Source organism: Salvelinus sp. IW2-2015, unplaced genomic scaffold (assembly GCF_002910315.2).
Source record: "Salvelinus sp. IW2-2015 unplaced genomic scaffold, ASM291031v2 Un_scaffold2135, whole genome shotgun sequence".
Lineage (NCBI taxonomy): Eukaryota > Metazoa > Chordata > Actinopteri > Salmoniformes > Salmonidae > Salvelinus > Salvelinus sp. IW2-2015.
In genome coordinates, this window is record NW_019943469.1 from 72,362 (window position 1) to 93,512 (window position 21,151).

The following is a 21,151-nucleotide window of genomic DNA, read 5'->3' on the forward strand; positions in this document are numbered from 1 at the left end:
TACCTATTTGCATCACTGCTGTTATGGAAAACTGCTTCTGCGTCTGACAGACTTAGAATTAGTATTTTAATAAGTGAAGGACTGAAAATAATCTCCTCACTTCTCTGAAATTTGAGTTGGTTTACTACCATTCTTGTGAAGGCTTCTGGTTCTCAACACACACAGCAACACCACACAATACACCACACACACACTACACACATCACAGCCACTCACACACACACACACACGCGCACACACACAGCACACACACACACACACATAGCACACACACACACACACGACACACACACCAGCATCACTACAACTCTTCTCCTGCATTCCCTACAACAGTGGTAACATTGTTTCAGACGTATCTGGTTGTGTTCAAAGCATTGGCTGTGTGACTTCGGAGGGAACAATAAACCTTTCATTCCAACAGTAGATGTTTCAGCCACAGGAGATGACAGATCTGTTTCACTGTTTGTTTTCATATCCGGGAAACGGAATGTGGTGGGACGAAGGAAGAGTCATCGTGTTTCTTTTGAGTAAAATACAGAAAGGGGCTGTATAGTGAAATCATTCCTCTTCTAAACAGCTCATTTAAGTTTGACTATGAAGTTCTGTATGTTCTGAGTCAGGGTGAGTCTGTAGATGGAGGGGCTGTGTTTTACTATGGTCATCGTTCAAACAGAAATGTTTCCGTTCCCTGTGTGGTCTGTCTCAATCAAAGGTAACTAGAAGCGGTCATTCAACTCTTTCAGAATTGAGTCGCTGGTCTAATGGTCTGTGATTTAAGTCCTTGTATTACCCTCTTGACAGGTCCCTAACTAGGAGTATGGTATGGTATGGCTAATACTAGAGGAACAGCTTAAAAAACCTCCTCCTCACTCTCACTCTCGGCTCTGTCTCCTCTCTCTCTCGCTCTCTCGTCTTCTCTTCTCTCTCTCTCTCTCTCTTCCCGTCTGTCTCCCTAAACTCTCTCTCTCTCTTTCTCTCTCTAGCTCTCTTCTCTTACTCATTCCTCTCATCTCTCCATCGTTCTCGTCTTTCTCTCTTGGCTATCTTTCTCTCTCTCTCTCGCTCTTAACTCCTCTCTCTTCTCTCCTCTCCTCTCTTTCTCTCTCTCGCTCTCGTTTCTCCTCTCATAGCTCTGTCTCTCGCTGTTTTATTTCTCTCTTCTCTCTCTAGCCTCTCTCTCTCTCTCTCTCCCTCTCTCTCTCTCTCTCTCTCTCTCGTGCTCATCTCCGCTCCCCCACCCTACTCTCTCTCTCTGCTTCTCTCTCTCTCTCTTTTCTCATCTCTTTCCCACGCTCTCTCTTTCTCTCTTTTCTTCTTCTTATCTTCTCTCTCTCTTCTTTTCTCCTCCTTCTTATCTCTCTTTTCTCCTCTCTAGCATCTTCTCTCTCTTTCTCTACTCTCTCTTCTTCTCTCTCTCTTGCCTCTCTCTCTCTCTGGTTTCTCTTCTCTCTTTCTCTGTTTCTCTCTTTCTCTTCTCTTAAGCTCTCTCTCTCTGCTCACTCCTCTCCCTCTCTCTCTCTGTTTCTCTCTCTTCTCTGTTTCTCTCTTCTCTCTTTCTCTCTCTAGCTCTTTCTCTCTTTCTCACTCTCTCTATTCTTCTCTTAGCTCTCTCTCTCTCTCTCTCTGTTTCTCTCCTCACACAAGAGTTTCACTGGATCCTGAAGAATATTTATTATGTAGTCTTTACGCTACCCTGACCTGCACACACACACACACACCCACACACACACCACACACCACACACACCACCACACCACACACACACACACACACACACACACACAACACACACACACACACACACACACACACACACACACCACACACACACACACACACACACACACTTGATCGAAGTCCAGAGATCTTGGGGGTTACATTGAGCCGCTGCTTGCACTATTTTGGCCACAGCCCCCAAATTCCCCCAGCCTCATGTCTCTGTGGAAGCCTATATACCCTCTATAGATTTTATTGTCTCAAGTAGCATTATGCCATCTCTCAGGACGCAATGTGCATTAATCCTCTGTATGTGTGTGTGTGTGTGTACATCTGTCTTAACGACAACTTCCACAGCTGGCTACGCTCGGGCCTCTAACCCAAATGGTGATAGCCTCCACAGTTACACCAGACAAGAAATTGCTCCGTTCCCCACTGGACACACGATTTCATATTCCCAACCACATGTGAGTGTTAGAGTTTTCCGAGGATGATGTGCAAAAGAAACTTCATGGTAGTAGTGTTCTAGAAAACTCACGCCGCAGAACGAGGTTAGGAAGGGGGTGTCCAGGGTTGAGTTAGCGTGAAGGGGAGTGTCGGAGTCTAGGTGTAGGAGGTTCAGTCTTCAGAGGTTATTAAGGGGTGTCCTAGGTAGAAGAGGAGTGTCAGGGTTAGAGTTAGAGAGTTTTGGAGGGTGTTCCAAGGGTGCGAAGTTCGGAGGGGTTCAGGGTTAAGGAGTATGAGAGAAGGGAGTGTCGTTAGGGGTTAGGGTTAGGTAAGTAGTGTCCAGGGTTAGAGTTAGAGGTTGGAGGAGGAGTGCTCGTAGGGTTAAAGGGTTAGGAAGAGAGTGTCCATTAGAGTGAGAGGTTTGGAACGGAGTTCGAGTAGTATGGTTGGAAGGGAGTGTCGCGAGTTAAAGTTAGAGAGTTTGGAAGGGGAGTGTCCAGGGTTAGAGGGTTAGGAAGGGAGTGTCCAGGTTAGAGTTAGAGAGTTTGGAAGGGGAGTGTCCAGGGTTAGGGTTAGAGGGTTAGGAAGGGAGTGTTCCAGGGTTTAGAGTTAGAGAGTTTGAAGGGGAGTGTCAGGTTAGGGTTAGAGGGTAGGAGGGGATGTCCAGGTTAGAGTTAGAGGTTTGGAAGGGGAGTGTCTAGGGTTAGGTTAGAGGTTAGGAGGGGAGTGTCCATGGTTAGAGTTAGAGGGTTGAGGAAGGGGAGTGTCCAGGGTTAGAGTTAGAGAGTTAGGAAAGGGAGTGTCCAGGGTTAGAGGGTTAGGCAAAGGGGAGTTCCAGGGTTAGAGTTGAGGGTTAGGAAGGGGAGTGTCCAGGTTAGAGGGTTAGGAAGAGGAGTGTCCAGGGTTAGAGTTAGAGGTTAGGAAGGGAGTGTCCAGGGTTAGAGTTAGAGAGTTGGGAAGGGGAGTGTCCAGGGTTAGAGTTAGAGAGTTAAGTCGGAAGGGGAGTGTCACAGTTACAGGGGCCTGAGTCACTGGCTTGCTGTGCTCTTTCATGCCGTCCCTAGGAGGGGTGCGTCACTTTGAGTGGGCTTGAGTTCACTGACGTGATTCTTTCCTGATCTGGGTTGGCGGCCCCCCTTGGTTTTGTGCTGTGGTGGAAGACTTTGTGGGGCTATAACTCGGCCTTGTCTCAAGGATTGTAAAGTTGGTGGTTGGATTACCCTCTAAGTGGTGCGGGGGCTGTGCTTTGGGCAAAGTGGGTTGGGGTTATATCCTTCCCATTTGGCCCTGTCCGGGGTTTCTTCGGATGGGGCCACAGTGGTCTCCCTGACCGCTCCTGTCTCAGCCTCCAAGTATTTATGCGCGGCGCAGTAGTTGTGTCGGGGGTCTTAGTGTGGTCATGTGGTATCGGAGTACCTTTCTGTTCTTATCTTCTGGTTCTGTTGAATTTAAGTATGCTTACTTTCCTCTCTTTTCTCTCTGAGAACCTGAGCCCCTAGGACCATACGTCAGGACTACCGGGCATGATGACCACCCTTGCTGTCCCCAGTCCGGCCTGGCCTTGCTGCTATTCAGTTTCAACTGTTCTGCCTGTGGTTACGGAACCCCTAACCTGTCCCAGACCTGCTGTTTTTCAAACTCCTAGAATCGGCTATGAAAAGCCAACTGAGATTTATTTCCTGATTATTATTTGACCATGCTTGTCATTTATGAACATTTTGAAAATCTTGGCTTTCTCTAATTTTCCTCCTTCTTGCTCTTTTTCTTTTCTCTCGGATGGACCTGAGCCCTAGGACCATACGTCGGGACTACCGGCCGTGGTGACTCCTTGCTGTCCCCAGTCCGCCTGGCCTTGCTGCTATTCCAGTTTCAACTGTTCTGCCTGCGGTTATGGAACCCCTACCTGTCCCAGACCTGCTGTTTCACATCTTTAGATGATCGGCTAATGAAAAGCCAACTGAGATTTATTCCTGATTATTATTTGACCATGCTTGTCATTTATGGCAAATTTTGAAAATCTTGGCTCTCTCTAATTTTCTCCTTCTCTCTTTCTTTCTCTCGGAGGACCTGGGCCCTAGGACCATGCGTCGGGACTGCCGCCCGTGTGACTCCTTGCCCTGTCCCCAGTCCGCCTGGCCTTGCTGCTATTCCAGTTTCAGCTGTTCTGCCTGCGGTTATGGAACCGCTACCTGTCCCAGACTCTGTTGTTTTTCAACTCTTGATGATCGGCTATGAAAAGCCCAACTGAAAATTATTCATGATTATTATTTGACCATGCTTGTCACTTATGAACATTTTTGGAAAAGCATCTTGCATAGTTTGTTATAATCTCCACCCGGCACAGCAGAAGAGGACTGGCCACCCTCATAGCCTGGTTCCTCTCTAGGTTTCTTCCTAGGTTTTTGGCCTTTCTAGGGAGTTTTTCCTAGCCACCGTGCTTCTACACCTGCATTACTAGCTGTTTGGGGTTTTAGGCTGGGTGTCTTGTACAGCACTTCGAGATATTTAGCTGATGTACGAAGGGCTATATAAAATAAAAATTGATTGATTGATTGAAATTGAGTTAGAGTTAGAGGGTTGGGAAGGGGAGTGTCCCAGGGTTAGAGGGTTAGGAAGGGAGTGTCCAGGGTTAGAGTTAGAGGGTTAGGAAGGGGAGTGTCCACGGTTAGAGTTAGAGGGTTGGGAAGGGAGTGTCGCAGGGTTAGAGGGTTAGGAAGGGGAGTGTCCAGGGTTAGAGTTAGAGGGTTGGGAAGGGAGTGTGTGTCCAGGGTTAGAGGGTTAGGAAGGCGAGTGTCCAGGGTTAGAGTTAGAGGGTTAGGAAGGGTAGTGTCCAGGGTTAGAGAAAGCTAAAGAGTTAGGGTTAGAGGTTTTAGAGTTAGGGGGTTAGTGCGTGTGTGTGTGTGTGTGTGTGTGTGTGTGTGTGTGTGTGTGTGTGGTGTAGTGTGTGTGTGTGTGTGTGTGTGTGTGTGTGTGGTGTGTGTGTGTGTGTGTGTGTGTGTGTGTGTGTGGGTGTGTGTGTGTGTGCGCTGGGTGTTGGGGTGTTGTGTGTGTGTGCTTGCGTGTGTGTGTGTGTGTGTGTGTGTGTGTGTGTGTACGGCTGATATAGTTCTTCAGCAGACCGGGAATAGCACTCGTTGGACACATGACAAGATATCACCTATCAGCTCTGTCTGGCACTTAACGAAGTAGCAGGAGTTGTGCGTCTCAGTGCAAACTGTAACGCTCCAAGGACCCTGTTTAACAGGAACATATCTAGGCTGCTGATAGCGCCTCTCACTGCTTCAGTGTTTTCTATATGCTACACTCTTAGAAAAAAGGTATTCTCTAGAGAACCTACAAGGGTTCTTCGGCTGTCCCCAATAAGAGAACCCTTTGAAGAAGCCTTTTAGTTCCAGGTGTCGAATCAAATCCCTGAGCTGACAAGGTAAGAAATCAGTCGTTCTGCCCCTGAACAAGGAAGTTAACCCACTGTTCCCCGGTAGGCTGTCATTGTCAATAAGAATTTGTTCTTAACTGACTTGCCTAGTTAAATAAAAAAATACAAATGTGGGTACCATGTACAACCTTTTCACAGCCCTATGGGGACTGCTGAATAATACTTTTTTTTCTACGAGTGTACTGCTGAATGTAATTTCACCGCCAAAAGGTCTGGATCTTTATGGCACATTGGTGTGAAWAAAGATCGTTGGTTCAACCCCTGTTCCAGATATACTCCATAATAAATGCTACAATATATGTGTGTGTGCGTGTGSGTGTGGTTCACTTACTTTCCGAGTCGCTGATGCCGCTGTCACTGACGCTGGCGCTGCTGCGTCTCTTCGCTGTCTTCAGGTGCTCATCYTAGCGGAAGTGTCTTTTCTCCACCGGGGACGTAAAATCCTCGATCACCGCATCAAACTCACACAGCACGTCAGACAGATCATCKTCCTCCTCAAGGAATGTAGCTGAAATAACTGATGAAAACAACCATTCCCATTCAAATTATATATATTTTAAATTATCCAGTTATCCTAATGAAATAAATTGCTCTCTATTAATTTATCCTATCCCGTGCTAACGGTCTATGTTTTTGTTACATTGTTACATTGTAGTAAACACATTTTCAAATTCTAACAGATGTTGAATAACAACCACACTATCTGACATAACTTTAAGGKTCCTTTTCTGCAAACGCTCAACTGACCCCATGCCTGGTACGTGTTCAATGCATTATGTATCGTCCAGTGGAAATCCCAAGAACAAATTAGATGGTCAGCATTCTTCAACTCACATTTGCCTTGAGACTTCAACTTTGGAGATTTCATTTTTATTGTCTTGTGAATCTCAAAACTATTCAACATAAACTCCGCGGGTATTCCCAATAAAGACGTTCTAGCTCTCCGTCTGCTCCTGTCCACTACTAGTCCGTGAAAACGACGCACTGTCCCTTTTATGAAGTGTCCCGCGTCTCAAGATTGGTTTTAAACTCTTCCCTACCTACGGAAGAGGCGGCGTCTCGGAGGAGGCGGGAGAGAGAGAGAGAGTTAACGCACTATGCATTTTACTGGTATCCGTGACCATGTTCTATTCCTATGGAGATTATGGTGATGTTACGGTCGCTGACATCATCCCCCGTAAACTATGTTTGTGAAGAACTTGTGTGTCACTGAGCAGTAAGACATGTAATGCTTGTCGAGTATACATGTAATACTTTACTTTACGTTTAATTTATATCCCTGACCCTGAGCTTTCCATCTTTTATCACTGGGCAGGTTTTGAACCGAATTGGTCAAACTGTTTAAACAAATTTTAATGTGAAAATGAAGCTAACAAACAATGTATTTACKAATTGATTATTTGAAATGTCTACAATATCAATATCAATAATATTTAGATTTGGCAAGTTTTTWAAAAATAAAGTCAATTGTGAGACTTGTCGCTACATCTTTTATTTTCAACAGCATATTTCAACTGCCTCAAATGTGCCATTGTGGTCTATGCCAGAATTAAGTGGAACCAGAATTACATTCATACATCCAGCATACTAATCGAGTTAACCTACTGGTAGTATCCTCATTTGAGTGTGGAGGGACACCTTCTGGTATGAAGTAGAGTTGCAGCCCCTGCAGCTCCCTTATGTACGCCACTATCATGAAACACAATCCATTAAAACTCTGACTGATTCCTAACCTATGGTATCTGGTGTGAAAGACAGGGTGTGATTGGTGTTCCTGGTATTCTGGTGTGAAAGACAGGGTGTGATTGGTGTTCCTGGTATCTGGTGTGAAAGACAGGGTGTGATTGTGTTCTGGTATTTCTGGTGTGAAAGACAGGGTGTGATTGGTGTTCCTGGTATCTGGTGTGAAAGACAGGGTGTGATTGGTGTCCTGATATTCTGGGTGAAAGAAAGGGTGTGATTGGTTTGTTCCTGGTATTCTGGTGTGAAAGACAGGGTGTGATTGGTGTTCGCTGGTATTCTGGTGTTGAAAGACAGGGTGTGATTGGGTTGCCTGGATATTCTGGTGTGAAAGACAGGGTGTGATTGGTGTTCCTGGTATTCTGGTGTGAAAGACAGGGTGTGATTGGTGCTTTCCTGATATTCTGGTGTGAAAGACAGGGTGTGATTGGTGTTCCTGATATCTGGTGTGAAAGAGGGTGTGATTGGTGCTCCTGATATTCTGGTGTAAAGACAGGGTGTGATTGGTGTTCCTGATATTCTGGGTGAAAGACAGGTGGTGATTGTTCTTGGTATTCTGGTGTGAAAGACAGGGGTGAATTGGTGTTCCTGGTATTCTGGTGTGGAAGACAGGGTGTGATTGGTGCTCCTGATATTCTGGTGTGAAAGCAGGGTGTGATTGGTGTTCCTGATATTCTGGTGTGAAGAAGGGTGTGATTGGTGTTCCTGGTATCTGGGTGAAGACAGGGTGTGATTGGTGTTCCTGGTATCTGGTGTGAAAGACAGGGTGTGATGTGTTCCTGGTATTCTGGTGTGAAAGACAGGGTGTGATTGGGTGTTCCTGGTATTTGGTGTGAAAGACAGGGTGTGATTGGTGTTCCTGGATATTCTGGTGTGAAAGACAGGGTGTGATTGGTGTTCTGGTATCTGGTGTGAAAGACAGGGTGTGATTGGTGTTCCTGGTAATCTGGTGTGAAAGACAGGGTGTGATTGGTGTTCCTGGTATCTGGTGTGAAAACAGGGTGTGATTGGTGTTCCTGATATCTGGTGTGAAATCAGGGTGTGATTGGTGTTCCTGTATTCTGGTGTGAAAGACAGGGTGTGATTGGTGCTCCTGGTATTCTGGTGGTGAAAGACAGGGTGTGATGGGTGTTCCTGGTATTCTAGTGTGAAAGACAGGGTGTGTTGGTGTTCCTGGTATTCTGGTGTGAAAGACAGGGTGTGATTGGTGTTCCTGGTATTCTAGTTGTGAAGACAGGGTGTGATTGTGTTTCCTGGTATTCTGGTGGAAAGACAGGGTGTGGATTGGTGTTCCTGGTATTCTAGTGTGAAAGACAGGGTGTTGATTGGTGTTCCTCGGTATTCTGGTGTGAAGACAGGGTGTTGATTGGTGCTCCTGGTATTCTGGTGTGAAAGACAGGGTGTGATTGGTGTTCCTGGTATTTTTATTTTGCTTCCAGGTAAGATTTCCTTCTGCTCATTGCTAATTAACTAAACTCTAATGATCTATTTGTATCATGAATTTTAATAGAAAGTTTATTTTACATATCACATACAAATCAGTGTCATAGCATTGAGAGTAAACGTTTTTGGAACGTCAATGCACTACTGTATCATAAAAAAACAAGGACTTCTCTTTATTAGGCTACTGTACATATTGTCGATTAGTTTGAATTGAGAAAGTCACTGCATGAGCGGCAGCAGTAAATATATCAGGTCTCAGAATGTGAAGACAGGCTAATTTGCTCGGCCACTTGGGCATCAACAGCGTTGGAGAGCTGTGACAATGTCTGGGAGCCTCGCTTCTCCRCCTTAGGCAAACGGAAATGCAGATTAGAATAGTTATGGACACCATTACCAGTACAGCTGACAGGATAGACAGATCTGTCTGCTCCAGACTCAGGTACCCAGCTGACATCCAGCTTGTTGTCCAGACTGAGGTGGGAGGCAGTGCAGGTGTAGTTGTGTCTCTCTSTCAGTTCCTCTGTACTGACCTCCAGACTCTTCCTCAGCTGGTACGTGCCGTCTCCATTGGGCAGCAGTTGCCCCCCACTCAAAGCCTGTTCTGCTATTGGCTGACTGTCTCTCAGCAGGGTCAGGTTGATGTGGCGGGGATAGAAACCAAACGCCAGACAGCTCACCTGCTGGATCGCTCCAGACATGGCTTTCTGTATGAGCCTGACTCTGGGARYCACTTTATGCATTATACATTTCTTCTCTTTCTCCAGGAACGTTTTTATCAATGGTTATGTCTGAAAATCCTGTAGTATAGCCAATAGTCTACTGTATATGGGCTGTACTACAAGAAAGTCCTAATTATCTTGATGTTGCTGATAGTTTTGGCATTTTGGGAAACGACATTTGACGCTGTCGTTTCCCTTCCTATAGGGTGCTGTTATTTATGTTATGAATATTGATCCTAGTAGCAGATTTATAATTAAATCTGATATACACCAGAGAATAAAATGTCAATCTTACCTGCGTTTACCATGGTGTAAAATGAAACAACTAACAAAAAGACARAGTTTGCCCATGGTTTTGAAAGTGCTCACTACTTTTTCAGTACCCTCGCTTCAAAGCTCTCAAATAAGAGCTTGCACACTTTCACTTTCTTYGTGAACAGCCTGTGATGACCTTTGAACTGTCTGCAATGTAAACAGTCTCTCAAACACAGCAAAGGATTTTAAAGATAAATAGATGTTTTATTGCAGATAGAAAGGTTTTCTTTCTGCTGGTTACGGCACGTAGTGTGCCAAGCTCAAATCAGGATGCTGTCTCATTTAGCAAAAACTCTCCTGTCTCAGCCAAGATGGTGCCGACAGACGCGGTCGCCCTGTTGCTAGCTACTAGCCAACTTTGCATTATTTTATATCAAATCAAATTGTATTTGTCACATGCGCCGAACACAACAGATGTAGCCCTTACAATGAAATGCTTACTTACAAGCCCTTAACCAACAATGAGGTTTTAAGAAAATAGAGTTAATAAAATATTTACAAAATAAACTCAATTTTTTTTTTTAAGTACACAAGAAAATAACAATAACGAGGCTATATACTGAATAATCCTGAATTTAAAATAGATTAAATTGAGATTTTGTGTCACTGGCCTACACTACTGGCCCACAATACCCCATAATGTCAATGTGGAGTAATGTTTTCAGACATTTAAACAAATTAATTAAAAATGAAAAGCTGACATGTCTTGAGTCAATAAGTGTTCAGCCCCTTTGTTATGACAAGCATAAAGAACTTCAGGAGTAAAAAATGTGCTTAACAAGTCACATAATATGTAGCATGGACTCACTCTGGGTGTATTAACAGTGTTTAGCATGATTTTTTAATGACTACTTCATCTCTGTACCCCAACACATACAATTATGTGTAAGGTCCCTCAGTCTAGCAGTGAATTTCAATATCTCTTTCAGCATTGTGAAGTTATTAAGTACAGTTTGGATGGTGTATCAATACACCCAGTCACTACAAAGATACAGGCGTCCTTCCTAACTCAGTTGCCGGAGAAGAAGGAAATTGCTCAGGGATTTCACCATGAGGCCAATGGTGACTTTTAAACAGTTACAGAGTTTAATGGCTGTGATAGTAGAAAACTGAGGATGGATCAACAGCATTGTAGTTACTTCACAATGCTAGCTTAATTGACAGAGTGAAAAGAAGGAAGCCTGTACAGAATAAACATATTCCAAAACATAAAACATGCATCTTGTTTGCAACAAGGCACTAAAGTAATACTGCAACAAATGTGGCAAATGAATTAACTTTATGTCCTGAATACAAAGCATTATGTTTGGGGCAAATCCAACACAACACATCACTGAGTACCACTCTTCATATATTCAAGCACGGTGGTGGCTGCATCATACTATGGGTATGCTTGTCATCGGGAAGGACTAGGGAGTTAAAAAAATAAAAAATAATAATTAAACAGAATAGAGCTAAGCACAGGCAAAATCCTGGAGGAAATCCTGCTATAGTTTGCTTTCCAACAGACACTGGGATAAAAATTCACCTTTCAGCAGGACAATACCTTAAACACAAGGCCAAATATACACTGGAGTTGCTTGCCAAGACGACATTGAATGTTCCTGAGTGCCTAGTTACAGCTTTAACTTAAATCAATTTGAAAATCTATGGCACGACATACAAATAGCTGTATACAATGATAAAAAAAATTATTGACAAAGCTTGAAGAATCATTAAAAGAATAACTGGCAAAGATTGTACAATCCTGGTGTCCTTGAGTTCTTTAGTACCGGGTCGAATCCCRCTTTGCCTCCATAATAGCATGAATTATTCGGGGCATTCTACAAGGTGCCTGAAACGTTTCATGGCATCAAGCAGTTGCTGCAGATTGGACGGTGGTGTATTCATGCTGTGAACAGCATGTTCCATCTCATCCCATAGATGSTCTATTGGGTTGAGGTCTYGGGACTGACCAGGTCACTCAAGTAAACTGAACTCACTGTCATGGTCCTACATGACTCAATATGTGTTATTTCATAGTTTTGATGTCTTCACTATTATTCTGCAATGTATAAAATAGTACAATAAAGAAAAACCCTTGAATGAGTAGGTGTGTCCAAACTTTTGACTGGTACTGTGAGCCCCCAATATTACAATTTGAACCAAATACTTTCCCTCATTCAATGAACCAGGAATGAAATGGCTAAAGTGGGCGACTTCAAAGAAAGGTAGCTAACTAAGACATTTTTATCTATTTGTAAGGCTAAAATATTACATTTTCAGATCTTGACAGCATAGCAGTTACTTGTCAATTAGCCTATTCAAATAAATAAAAAAAATTACGTTGTCAGAAGTACGTTACATAGCCAGTATTGAATGACCAAAAATATAATTGGGCAAAAAACTCACTAACTAGCAATGAATATCAACAAATGTGCACATGCGGGCTTGCTTTTGATCTCAAAAACGTATCTGATTGATAGACGGCATCGTGCCCGGCAATGCAAGCCTAGAATAAGTCTACTGCGATGCTCTCTGCAGAGATTGGGAAGACAGATGCATCTTATCCAAAGGACACGCTAATGTCATTCTAATTGGAGTAGCCTAATAGTTTGATATTGTGATTTTTGCCTGATTTTGTCTCACAATGAAATCTATAATCTSCTTGTCCGACAATTAGTTTTACTTGCCCCCGGACAAGTGTTAATGTTGAGTCCTGCTGTATGTGATAATCCACCCAAAGAGGGAAAACACAGCAGAGCAACGGACGGACGAGTGTATTTAAAAACAGCGGGTGGCCATCCTATTGCCTTTGACCACCGAATATTGGCCGTCAATTTCACGTTAATTTCCTGTCGATTCTACATGTTAAATTTTCGCCGWTCGTTGACACCCAGCAGGTAACCGCTGACACGCCACGGCCACACACTGCTTTAAGACATTTGTCTTGCTGGTGTGTTTCCGCTCMGCGTCCCCTGTGTTTTGTGTTGTTWATGAGGAGGAGTTGGAGACGCTGACCAAGTCCAACACAGACAGCGAATCAAAGGAGGAGGCTCTCTAGCCACCCATTATGACATCATAATGGCTCAACCCTGTGATGTCATGAGAAATCCACGTTGCACTGTTGGCCACTAAATGTATTTATCCCTCAAACATAAACATGCAGCAGTAGGGAATGCTAGCCTTACCGTTATTCTTTACCCACACAGACCATACAGTAACCTCACACAGACCCTACAGTAACCTCACACAGACCATACAGTAACCTCACACAGACCATACAGTAACCTCACACGGACCATACAGTCACCTCACACAGACCATACAGTAACCTCACACAGACCATACAGTAACCTCACACAGACCATACAGTAACCTCACACAGACCATACAGTAACCTCACNACACAGACCATACAGTAACCTCACACAGACCATACAGTAACCTCACACAGACCATACAGTAACCTCACACAGACCATACAGTAACCTCACACATACCCTACAGTAACCTCACACGGACCCTACAGTAACCTCACACAGACCATACAGTAACCTCACACAGACCCTACAGTAACCTTACACAGACCATACAGTAACCTCACACAGACCATACAGTAACCTCACACATACCATACAGTAACCTCACACAGACCATACAGTCACACAGACCCTACAGTACCCTCACACAGACAATACAGTAACCTCACACAGACCATACAGTAACCTCACACAGACCCTACAGTAAGCGCGTAAGGCCCATGTGATTAACTCTGGTCACAGGGGTCCATGTTACATTCAGAAAACCGTATTTGATGACATGATGGTAGAACATGTAAGGTTGTGGTTTACATTACACACAGGGACCAACTGCCTTCCTTAATAGGTTACAGAAACCCACAGCTATAGAAATTACAAGTGTTCAAGGGTCTTTTGTACTCTCCTATACATACTTATTGTCCCATAGAATTGACATGTATTCTGCCATGTATTCACAGAAAGCTTCTTGTGGAGTCGATATGAAGTGGTTATCAGTAATATCATTTTATAAATCAAATCAAACTTTATTGTCACATGCGCCGAATACAAAAAGTGTCAACCTTACCGTGAAATGCTTCCTTACAAGCCCTTAACCAACAGTGCAGTTCAAGAAGAGCTAAGAAAATAGTAAAAAAAATAAAAAAATAACAATAATGAGACTATGACTTGGGTGACTTGCATCTCTGATGTGTTTTACTGTACATCTTTAAGGCAATGGACACCGGGTTAATAACATGTATTTTCTTACGATACAGTGCATAATTATTCAGTTCATAATTGCTCAGTTTCTCACACAAAATAGTCTATAGATTACCAAATGGACACATTTTGTTTTAGTTGCTGACTGTATTTTCCGTTCTGTTGGTCTGTATTGTTCAATCTGTATTGTTAAACTTGAACCAACAGGGGGCGGTGTAACATAATAAATTGTTATACTGCGCCTAAAGAACTTTTGACTACAATACAAAGTACTGAGATACAGTTTGTATTAAAACTCAGAGAAAAGTGTTATCAGGAAACAAAGCTTTATTTGTCATAAATATACAGTAAACAGAGACTATGTCTCTCATGCACAACAGAGTATGAATAAGAACCATATGTAACAACAGGAAAATTACAAAACAGAATGAAGTTGAAAGTTCATTGCAGAAACAGACTGTTATAGCCACAAGTTAAAAACAGACATCCAATACAAACAAAATGTTTGACTCATCCTTACACGTTTATCTACAATAAGGTCCTGACTGTGAAAGTGAACATGTACATTTGGTCAAGAATGGAAATGTAGTAGACGGAACACGTGAAATGTAAAACAACTGTTGATTGTAATTCTTAATTCAAAAGAACAAGACTGATATAGAGAAGGATTAGACAGAGATTGATGACATCACTATCCAACCCTTCTTTATTTCATTCTAGAACCAGGAAGCACAGAGGTAACCCCTAGACCATTTAACCCTKCATAGACGTCCTGAAAACAAAAACCGCCATTCAAGAGGCGAGACAAAGGTTATACTCATGCCCCTCTCCCATGCACACGCATGACCAATTGGAAATCAACCCCTATCCCTAGGGGTTCTTAATTAATGCCTACAGATCCGAAACCAGTGGCTAAGTAAAAGGAACATGGTGGAAAGCCCATCTAGACTACCATGGGGCTAGAAACCAGTGGCTAAGTACATCTAGACTACCATGGGGGTAGGTAGAGCCATACCTTACTGCTTACACCTATCTGATCCATTTGAATCTACAATGGGCCATCAASAAGCATACATGGATAATGGCGAAAGAGATTGATTTGAGATTAAGTAACACACCCCTTAGTAACCATATCATTGCTTATAGACTATTGACACCACCTTRAGTAACCGTATCCCTGGTGATAGCCGTCCTGGTAACCGTCGTAGCCGTGGTGATGGTACCCGTAGCCTCCGTACTCGTCRTCCGGGCAGCGCATGCCCAGTGACTGCTGGATGGCCATCTCCTGCCTGCGGAGCTGCATAGAGTCCACCAGGTCGTAGATAATYGCCATGGACCACATGGGGCTCGGGTACCACGACTTGACGTTGCCYTCCTTTCCCACCAGCAGCATGGAGAAGTACTCTGGGCTGATCTGGAAGTAGTTGCGGATGTCTTTGACCAGGGTGGCCGAGAGGCCCTCGCGCTCCACCGTGGCGCTGCCTGGAAGGAGGAGAGAGAGATGGATAGGAGTCAGTCAATATCCTTTGGTATGATTGATGTCTTTGACTGAAGAGGCCGAGAGCCGTACTCGCTCCTCGGCCAAGCTGCCGTCTCAAGAGAAAGAAGAAATTAGGCCAAGCTGCCCCAGCCCCACCTCTCTGCCCCACCTCTCTGGCCCCACCTCTCTACCCCAGCTCTCTGCCCCAGCCCAGCTCTCTGCCCCACCTCTCTACCCAGCCCCACCTCTCTTGCCCAGCCCCATCTCTCTGCCCCACCTCTCTGCCCAGCCCCATCCTCTGCCCAGCTCTCTGCCCCACCTCTTGCCCAGCTCCAGCTCTCTGCCCAGCTCTGCCACACCTCTCTGCCCCAGCCCCACCTCTCTGTCCCAGCTCTCTGCCCCAGCCCACCTCTCTGCCCCATCTCTCTGCCCAGCCCCCCCCTCTCTGTCCCAGCTCTCTGCCCCACCCATCTCTCTGTTCTCAGCTCTCTGCCCCAGCCCCACCTCTCTGCCCAGCCCCACCTCTCTGTCCTAGCTCCTGCCCCAGCCCCACCTCTCTGCCCATCTCTCTACCCCATCTCTCTACCCAGCCCATCTCTCTGTCCCAGCTCCTGCCCCATCCCCACTCTCTGCCCCATCTCTCGCCCAGCCCACCTCTCTGTCCCAGCTTCTCTGCCCCAGCCCCACCATCTTCCAGCTCTCTGCCCAGCCCCACCACTCTGTCCCAGCTCTCTGCCCAGCCCCACCTCTCTGTCAGCTCTCTGCCCAGCCCCACCTCTCTGCCCCATCTCTCTACCCCATCTCTCACCCCAGCCCCATCTCTCTTGTCCCAGCTCTCTGCCCCATCCCCACCTCTCTGCCCCATCTCTCTGCCCCAGCCCCCCCTGTCCCAGCTCTCTGCCCCATCCCACTCTCTGCCCCATCTCTCTGCCCCAGCTCCACCTCTCTCCCAGCTCTCTCCCCAGCCCACCACTCTGTCCCAGCTCTCTGCCCAGCAACACTCTTGCCCAGCCCCAGCCTCTTTCCCTGCAAGCTACCACTTCATTCAGGAAAGCTCCCACAAGAGCTCATATGAATGCTATTTGGATGGGCAGAGAAATGAATGGGAGGGTTTACATATTTCCTCCCTAACACCCCCACCACAGCAAATGTCTGTGTGCTTATGCAGCTGTGAGGGGTGTATGATGGAGGGCTGTATGTGTTTGTGTTGATGGTGTGGTGTAGGCAGCAGCACCAACATTTTTTGAGGTTGAGCCCCATACCACAGAGGAAAGATCAAACAAGTGTATCTTGTAGCATGGAGAGAATAAATAAACAAGGCTGGGCTATAGGGATGTGGACCGGGGAGACAGTAGGAGTTAGGGCTGAGGCTGGGCTATAGGGATGTGGACTGGGGGAGACATAGGAGTTTGGGCTGAGGCTGGCTATAGGGACGTGGACCGGGGGAGGCAGCAGGAGTTAGGGCTGAGGCTGGGCTATAGGGATGTGGACTGGGGGAGACATAGGAGTTAGGGCTGAGGCTGGGCTATAGGGACGTGGACCGGGGGAGGCAGCAGGAGTTAGGGCTGAGGCTGGGCTATAGGGATGTGGACTGGGGGAGACATAGGAGTTAGGGCTGAGGCTGGGCTATAGGGACGTGGACCGGGGGAGACAGCAGGAGTTAGGGCTGAGGCTGGGCTATAGGGATGTGGACGGGGGAGGCAGCAGGAGTTAGGGCTGAGGCTGGGCTATAGGGATGTGGACTGGGGAGACATTAGGAGTTGGGCTGAGGCTGGGCTATAGGGACGTGGACCGGGGAGCAGCAGGAGTTAGGGCTGAGCTGGGCTATAGGGACGTGGGACCGGGGGAGCAGCAGGAGCTAGGGCTGAGGCTGGGCTAGGGACGTGGACCGGGGGAGACAGCAGGAGTTAGAGCTGAGACTGTGCTATAGGGACTTGGACCGGAGAGACAGCAGGAGTTAGGGCTGAGACTGGGTATAGGGACGTGGACCGGGGGAGACAGCAGGAGTTAGAGCTGAGACTGGGCTATAGGGACTTGGACCGGGAGAGACAGCAGGAGTTAGAGCTGAGGCTGGGCTATAGGGACTTGGACCGGGGTAGACAGCAGGAGTTAGGGCTGAGGACTGGGCTATAGGGATGTGGACCGGGGGAGACAGCAGGAGTTAGGGCTGAGGCTGGGCTATAGGGACTGGACCGGGAGAGGACACGCAGGAGTTAGGGCTGAGGCTGGGCTATAGGGACAAGGACTGGGGAAACAGCAGAGTTAGGGCTGAGGCTGGGCTGTAGGGACAAGGACTGGGGAGACAGCAGGAGCTAGGGCTGAGACTGGCTATAGGACAAGGACTGGGGAGACAACAGGAGTTAGGCTGAGGCTTGGCTATAGGGACAAGGACTGGGGAGACAGCATGGAGTTAGGTCTGAGGCTTGGCTATAGGGACAAGGACTTGGGGAGACAGCAGGAGTTAGGGCTGAGGCTGGGGTATAAGGATGTGGACCGGGGGAGACAGCAGGAGTTAGGGCTGAGGCTGGGCTATAGGGATGTGACTGGGGGAGACATTAGGAGTTTGGCGGAGGCTGGCTATAGGGACGTGGACGGGGGAGACAGCAGGAGTTAGGGCTGAGGCTGGGCTATAGGGATGTGGACTGGGGGAGACAGCAGGAGCTAGGGCTGAGACTAGGCTATAAGGACGTGGACTGGGAGAGACAGCAAGACTTAGGGTTGAAGCTGGGCTATGGGACGTGGACCGGGGGAGGCAGCACTAGTTAGGGCTGAGACTGGGCTATAGGGACGTGGACTGGGGAGACATTAGGAGTTTTGGCTGAGGCTGGGCTATAGGGATGTGGACCGGGGGAGGCAGCAGGAGTTAGGGCTGAGGCTGGCGTATAGGGATGTGGACTGGGGGAGAACATTAGGAGCTTAGGGTTGAAGGCTTGGGCTATAGGGACGTGGACCGGGGGAGGCAGCAGGAGTTAGGGCTGAGGCTGGCTATAGGATGTGGACTGGGGAGACAGCAGGAGTTAGGGCTGGGCTGGGCTATAGGGATGTGGACTGGGGAGACATTAGGAGTTAGGGCTGAGGCTGGGCTATAGGGACGTGGACCGGGGGAGACAGCAAGTTAGGGCTGAGGCTGGGCTATAGGGATGTGGACCGGGGGAGGCAGCAGAGTAGGGCTGAGGCGGGCTATAGGATGTGGACTGGGGGACATTAGGAGTTTGGGCTAGGCTGGGCTATAGGGACGTGGACCGGGGGAGGCAGCAGGAGTTAGGGCTGAGACTTGGCTATAGGGGATGTGGACCGGGGGAGACAGCAGGAGTTAGGGCTGAGGCTGGGCTATAGGGACTTGGACCCGGGCAGAGACAGCAGAGTTAGGGCTGAGACTGGGCCTTAGGGAGGTAGGACCGGGGGTAGACAGCAGAGTTAGAGCTTGAGACTGGGCTATAGGGACTTGGACCGGGAGAGACAGCAGAGTTAGGGCGAGACTGGGCTATAGGACTTGGACCGGGAGAGACAGCAGGAGTTAGGGCTGAGACTGGGCTATAGGGACAAGGACTGGGGGGAAACAGCAGGAGTTAGGGCTGAGGCTGGGCTATAGGACAGTGACTGGGGGACAGCAGGAGTTAGGGCTGAGGCCTGGGCTGTAGGGACAAGGACTGGGGGAGACCAGCAGGAGCTAGGGCTGAGACTGGGCTATAGGGACGTGGACCGGGGAGACAGCAGGAGTTAGGGCTGAGGCTGGGCTATAGGGACGTGGACCGGGGGAGACAGCAGGAGTTAGGGCTGAGACTGGGCTATAGGGATGTGGACCGGGGAGGCAGCAGGAGCTAGGGCTGAGGCTAGGCTATAGGCACAAGGACCGGGGATACAGCAGGAGCTGGGCTGAGGCTGGGCTATAGGGATGTGGGCTGGAGAGGACAGCAGGAGTTAGGGCTGAGACTGGGCTATAGGGTCTTGGACTAGGGGAGAACAGCAGGAGTTTGGGCTGAGGCTGGGCTATAGGGACGTTGACCGGGGAGACAGCAGGAGTTAGGGCTGAGGCTGGGCTATAGGGACGTGGACCGGGGAGACAGCAGGAGTTAGGGCTGAGCTGGGCTATAGGGACAAGGACTGGGGAGACAACAGGAGTTAGGCTGAGGCTTGGCGTATAGGGACAAGGACTGGGGAGAACAGGGAGTTAGGGTTGAAGCTGGGCTATAGGGACGTGGACCGGGGGAGCAGCACTAGTAGGGCTGAGACTGGGCTATGAGGACTTGGACCGGGAGAGACAGCAGGAGCGAGGCTGAGGCTGGGCTATAGGGATGTGGACCGGGGAGCAGCAGGAGTTAGGGCTGAGACTGGGCTATAGGGACGGTGACCGGAGAGACAGCAGGAGTTAGGGCTGAGGCTGGGCGTATAGGGACAAGGACTGGGGAGACAGCAGGAGTTAGGGCTGAGGCTGGGCATAGGGACAAGGACTGGGGGAGACAGCAGAGTTAGGGCTGAGGCTAGGCTATAGGCACAAGGACCGGGGATACAGCAGGAGCTGGGCTGAGGCTGGGCTATAGGATGTGGGCTGGAGAGACAGCAGGAGTTAGGCTGAGATGGGCTATAGGCACAAGACCGGGGATACAGCAGGAGCTGGGCTGAGGCTGGGCTATAGGGATGTGGGCTGGGAGAGCAGGCAGGAGTTAGGGCTGAGGCTGGGCTATAGGGACAAGGACTGGGAAGACAGCAGGAGTAGGGCTGAGGCTGGGCTATAGGGACTTTGGACTGGGGGAGAGCTGGAAGCTGGGCTATAGTCTTGGACTGGGGGAAACAGCAGGAATTTGGGCTAAAGTTGAGCTACCTGCCTGCTGTGACAATTAAACAACATCAGACATTCAACAGCATGGGTGTATTAACTGAAGAACAAAACATAACACAGCCCATTTATCCTCCATGTGTTTCCTGTTTTGCTTCATCTTCACAGCCATTTCCTGTATGAAGTATGATACACATAGGCGGTGGGGAGATAACAGGGATCTCACCGTTGATTGGATAGAGCTCTAGGACTCCTCCCTGATCCACTGCCTCCATGCCGACCAGCTTCAGGATGGAGATGTGTCTCAGGCCTGGGTCACCATGGAAACCATCACCATACAGACAAACACACAACAGAGAGGCCGTAGTAGCACATTAGAACAACAAAATACCCAACAACAACAACTTACAACGTAAACTCAAACGTCTCCTATTGAGCATCTAAGTCAGGGTTCTTCAACCTGTAAACAATAAGGAAGAGAGGCGTTGATTGGTTAGGAAATCTTTATAGATTGAAGGTGCTCCTTAGTAAGAGAGAAACCTGTAGCGCTACTGAGTATGCAGGGTTTTGATCCAACCCCCTGCAATAACASACACCTGATTCAGCTAAGTAACGGCCCAGAGAGAAGACCTTGATCTCCAGGATCAGAGTCGGAGACTCCCCCAAAACGGATATAATTCAACCACTTGTTTCATATTTATCTCTAAACGTATTTATTCAATATGTGGATGCGGTCGTTCCTGATCAGAACCATCTGTGAGTTAGTCGTGATAATAGAGAGGGAATGTGAAGGACTTGTGTCCTGCTGAGCCAGACAGCTGGTTGTTCTGAAGACAAAAAAGCCACAGTAACCACATG

At 47.5% G+C, this 21,151-nt stretch overlaps 1 protein-coding gene, 1 long non-coding RNA gene and 1 pseudogene across 4 annotated transcripts in view; 1 reads left to right on the top strand and 2 right to left on the bottom strand.

The window, feature by feature from the left end:
- LOC112073061 (regulator of cell cycle RGCC-like) overlaps positions 1–6,610 on the bottom strand; it is an 11,232-nt pseudogene extending 4,622 nt beyond the window's left edge.
- LOC139025008 (uncharacterized) lies at positions 2,622–4,918 on the top strand. 3 transcript variants are annotated; one of them, XR_011476430.1, is made up of 5 exons: positions 2,622–2,756; positions 2,891–2,979; positions 3,010–3,150; positions 4,770–4,855; positions 4,886–4,918. It is a non-coding gene; the product is annotated as an uncharacterized lncRNA (long non-coding RNA). The 3 variants fall into 3 exon arrangements; XR_011476429.1 differs by having other exon boundaries at positions 2,928–2,979; XR_011476431.1 differs by lacking the exon at positions 4,770–4,855 and having other exon boundaries at positions 2,928–2,979; positions 3,010–3,155; positions 4,877–4,918.
- An 8,094-nt stretch (positions 6,611–14,704) lies between the features above and the next one.
- The window catches only part of LOC112073058 (coiled-coil domain-containing protein 80-like), a 28,232-nt gene continuing 21,785 nt past the window's right edge, over positions 14,705–21,151 (bottom strand). Inside the window, 2 exon segments of the mRNA XM_070440030.1 lie at positions 14,705–15,518; positions 20,520–20,603. Coding sequence (XP_070296131.1) covers positions 15,184–15,518; positions 20,520–20,603 — 419 coding nt within the window. The 3' untranslated portion in view covers positions 14,705–15,183.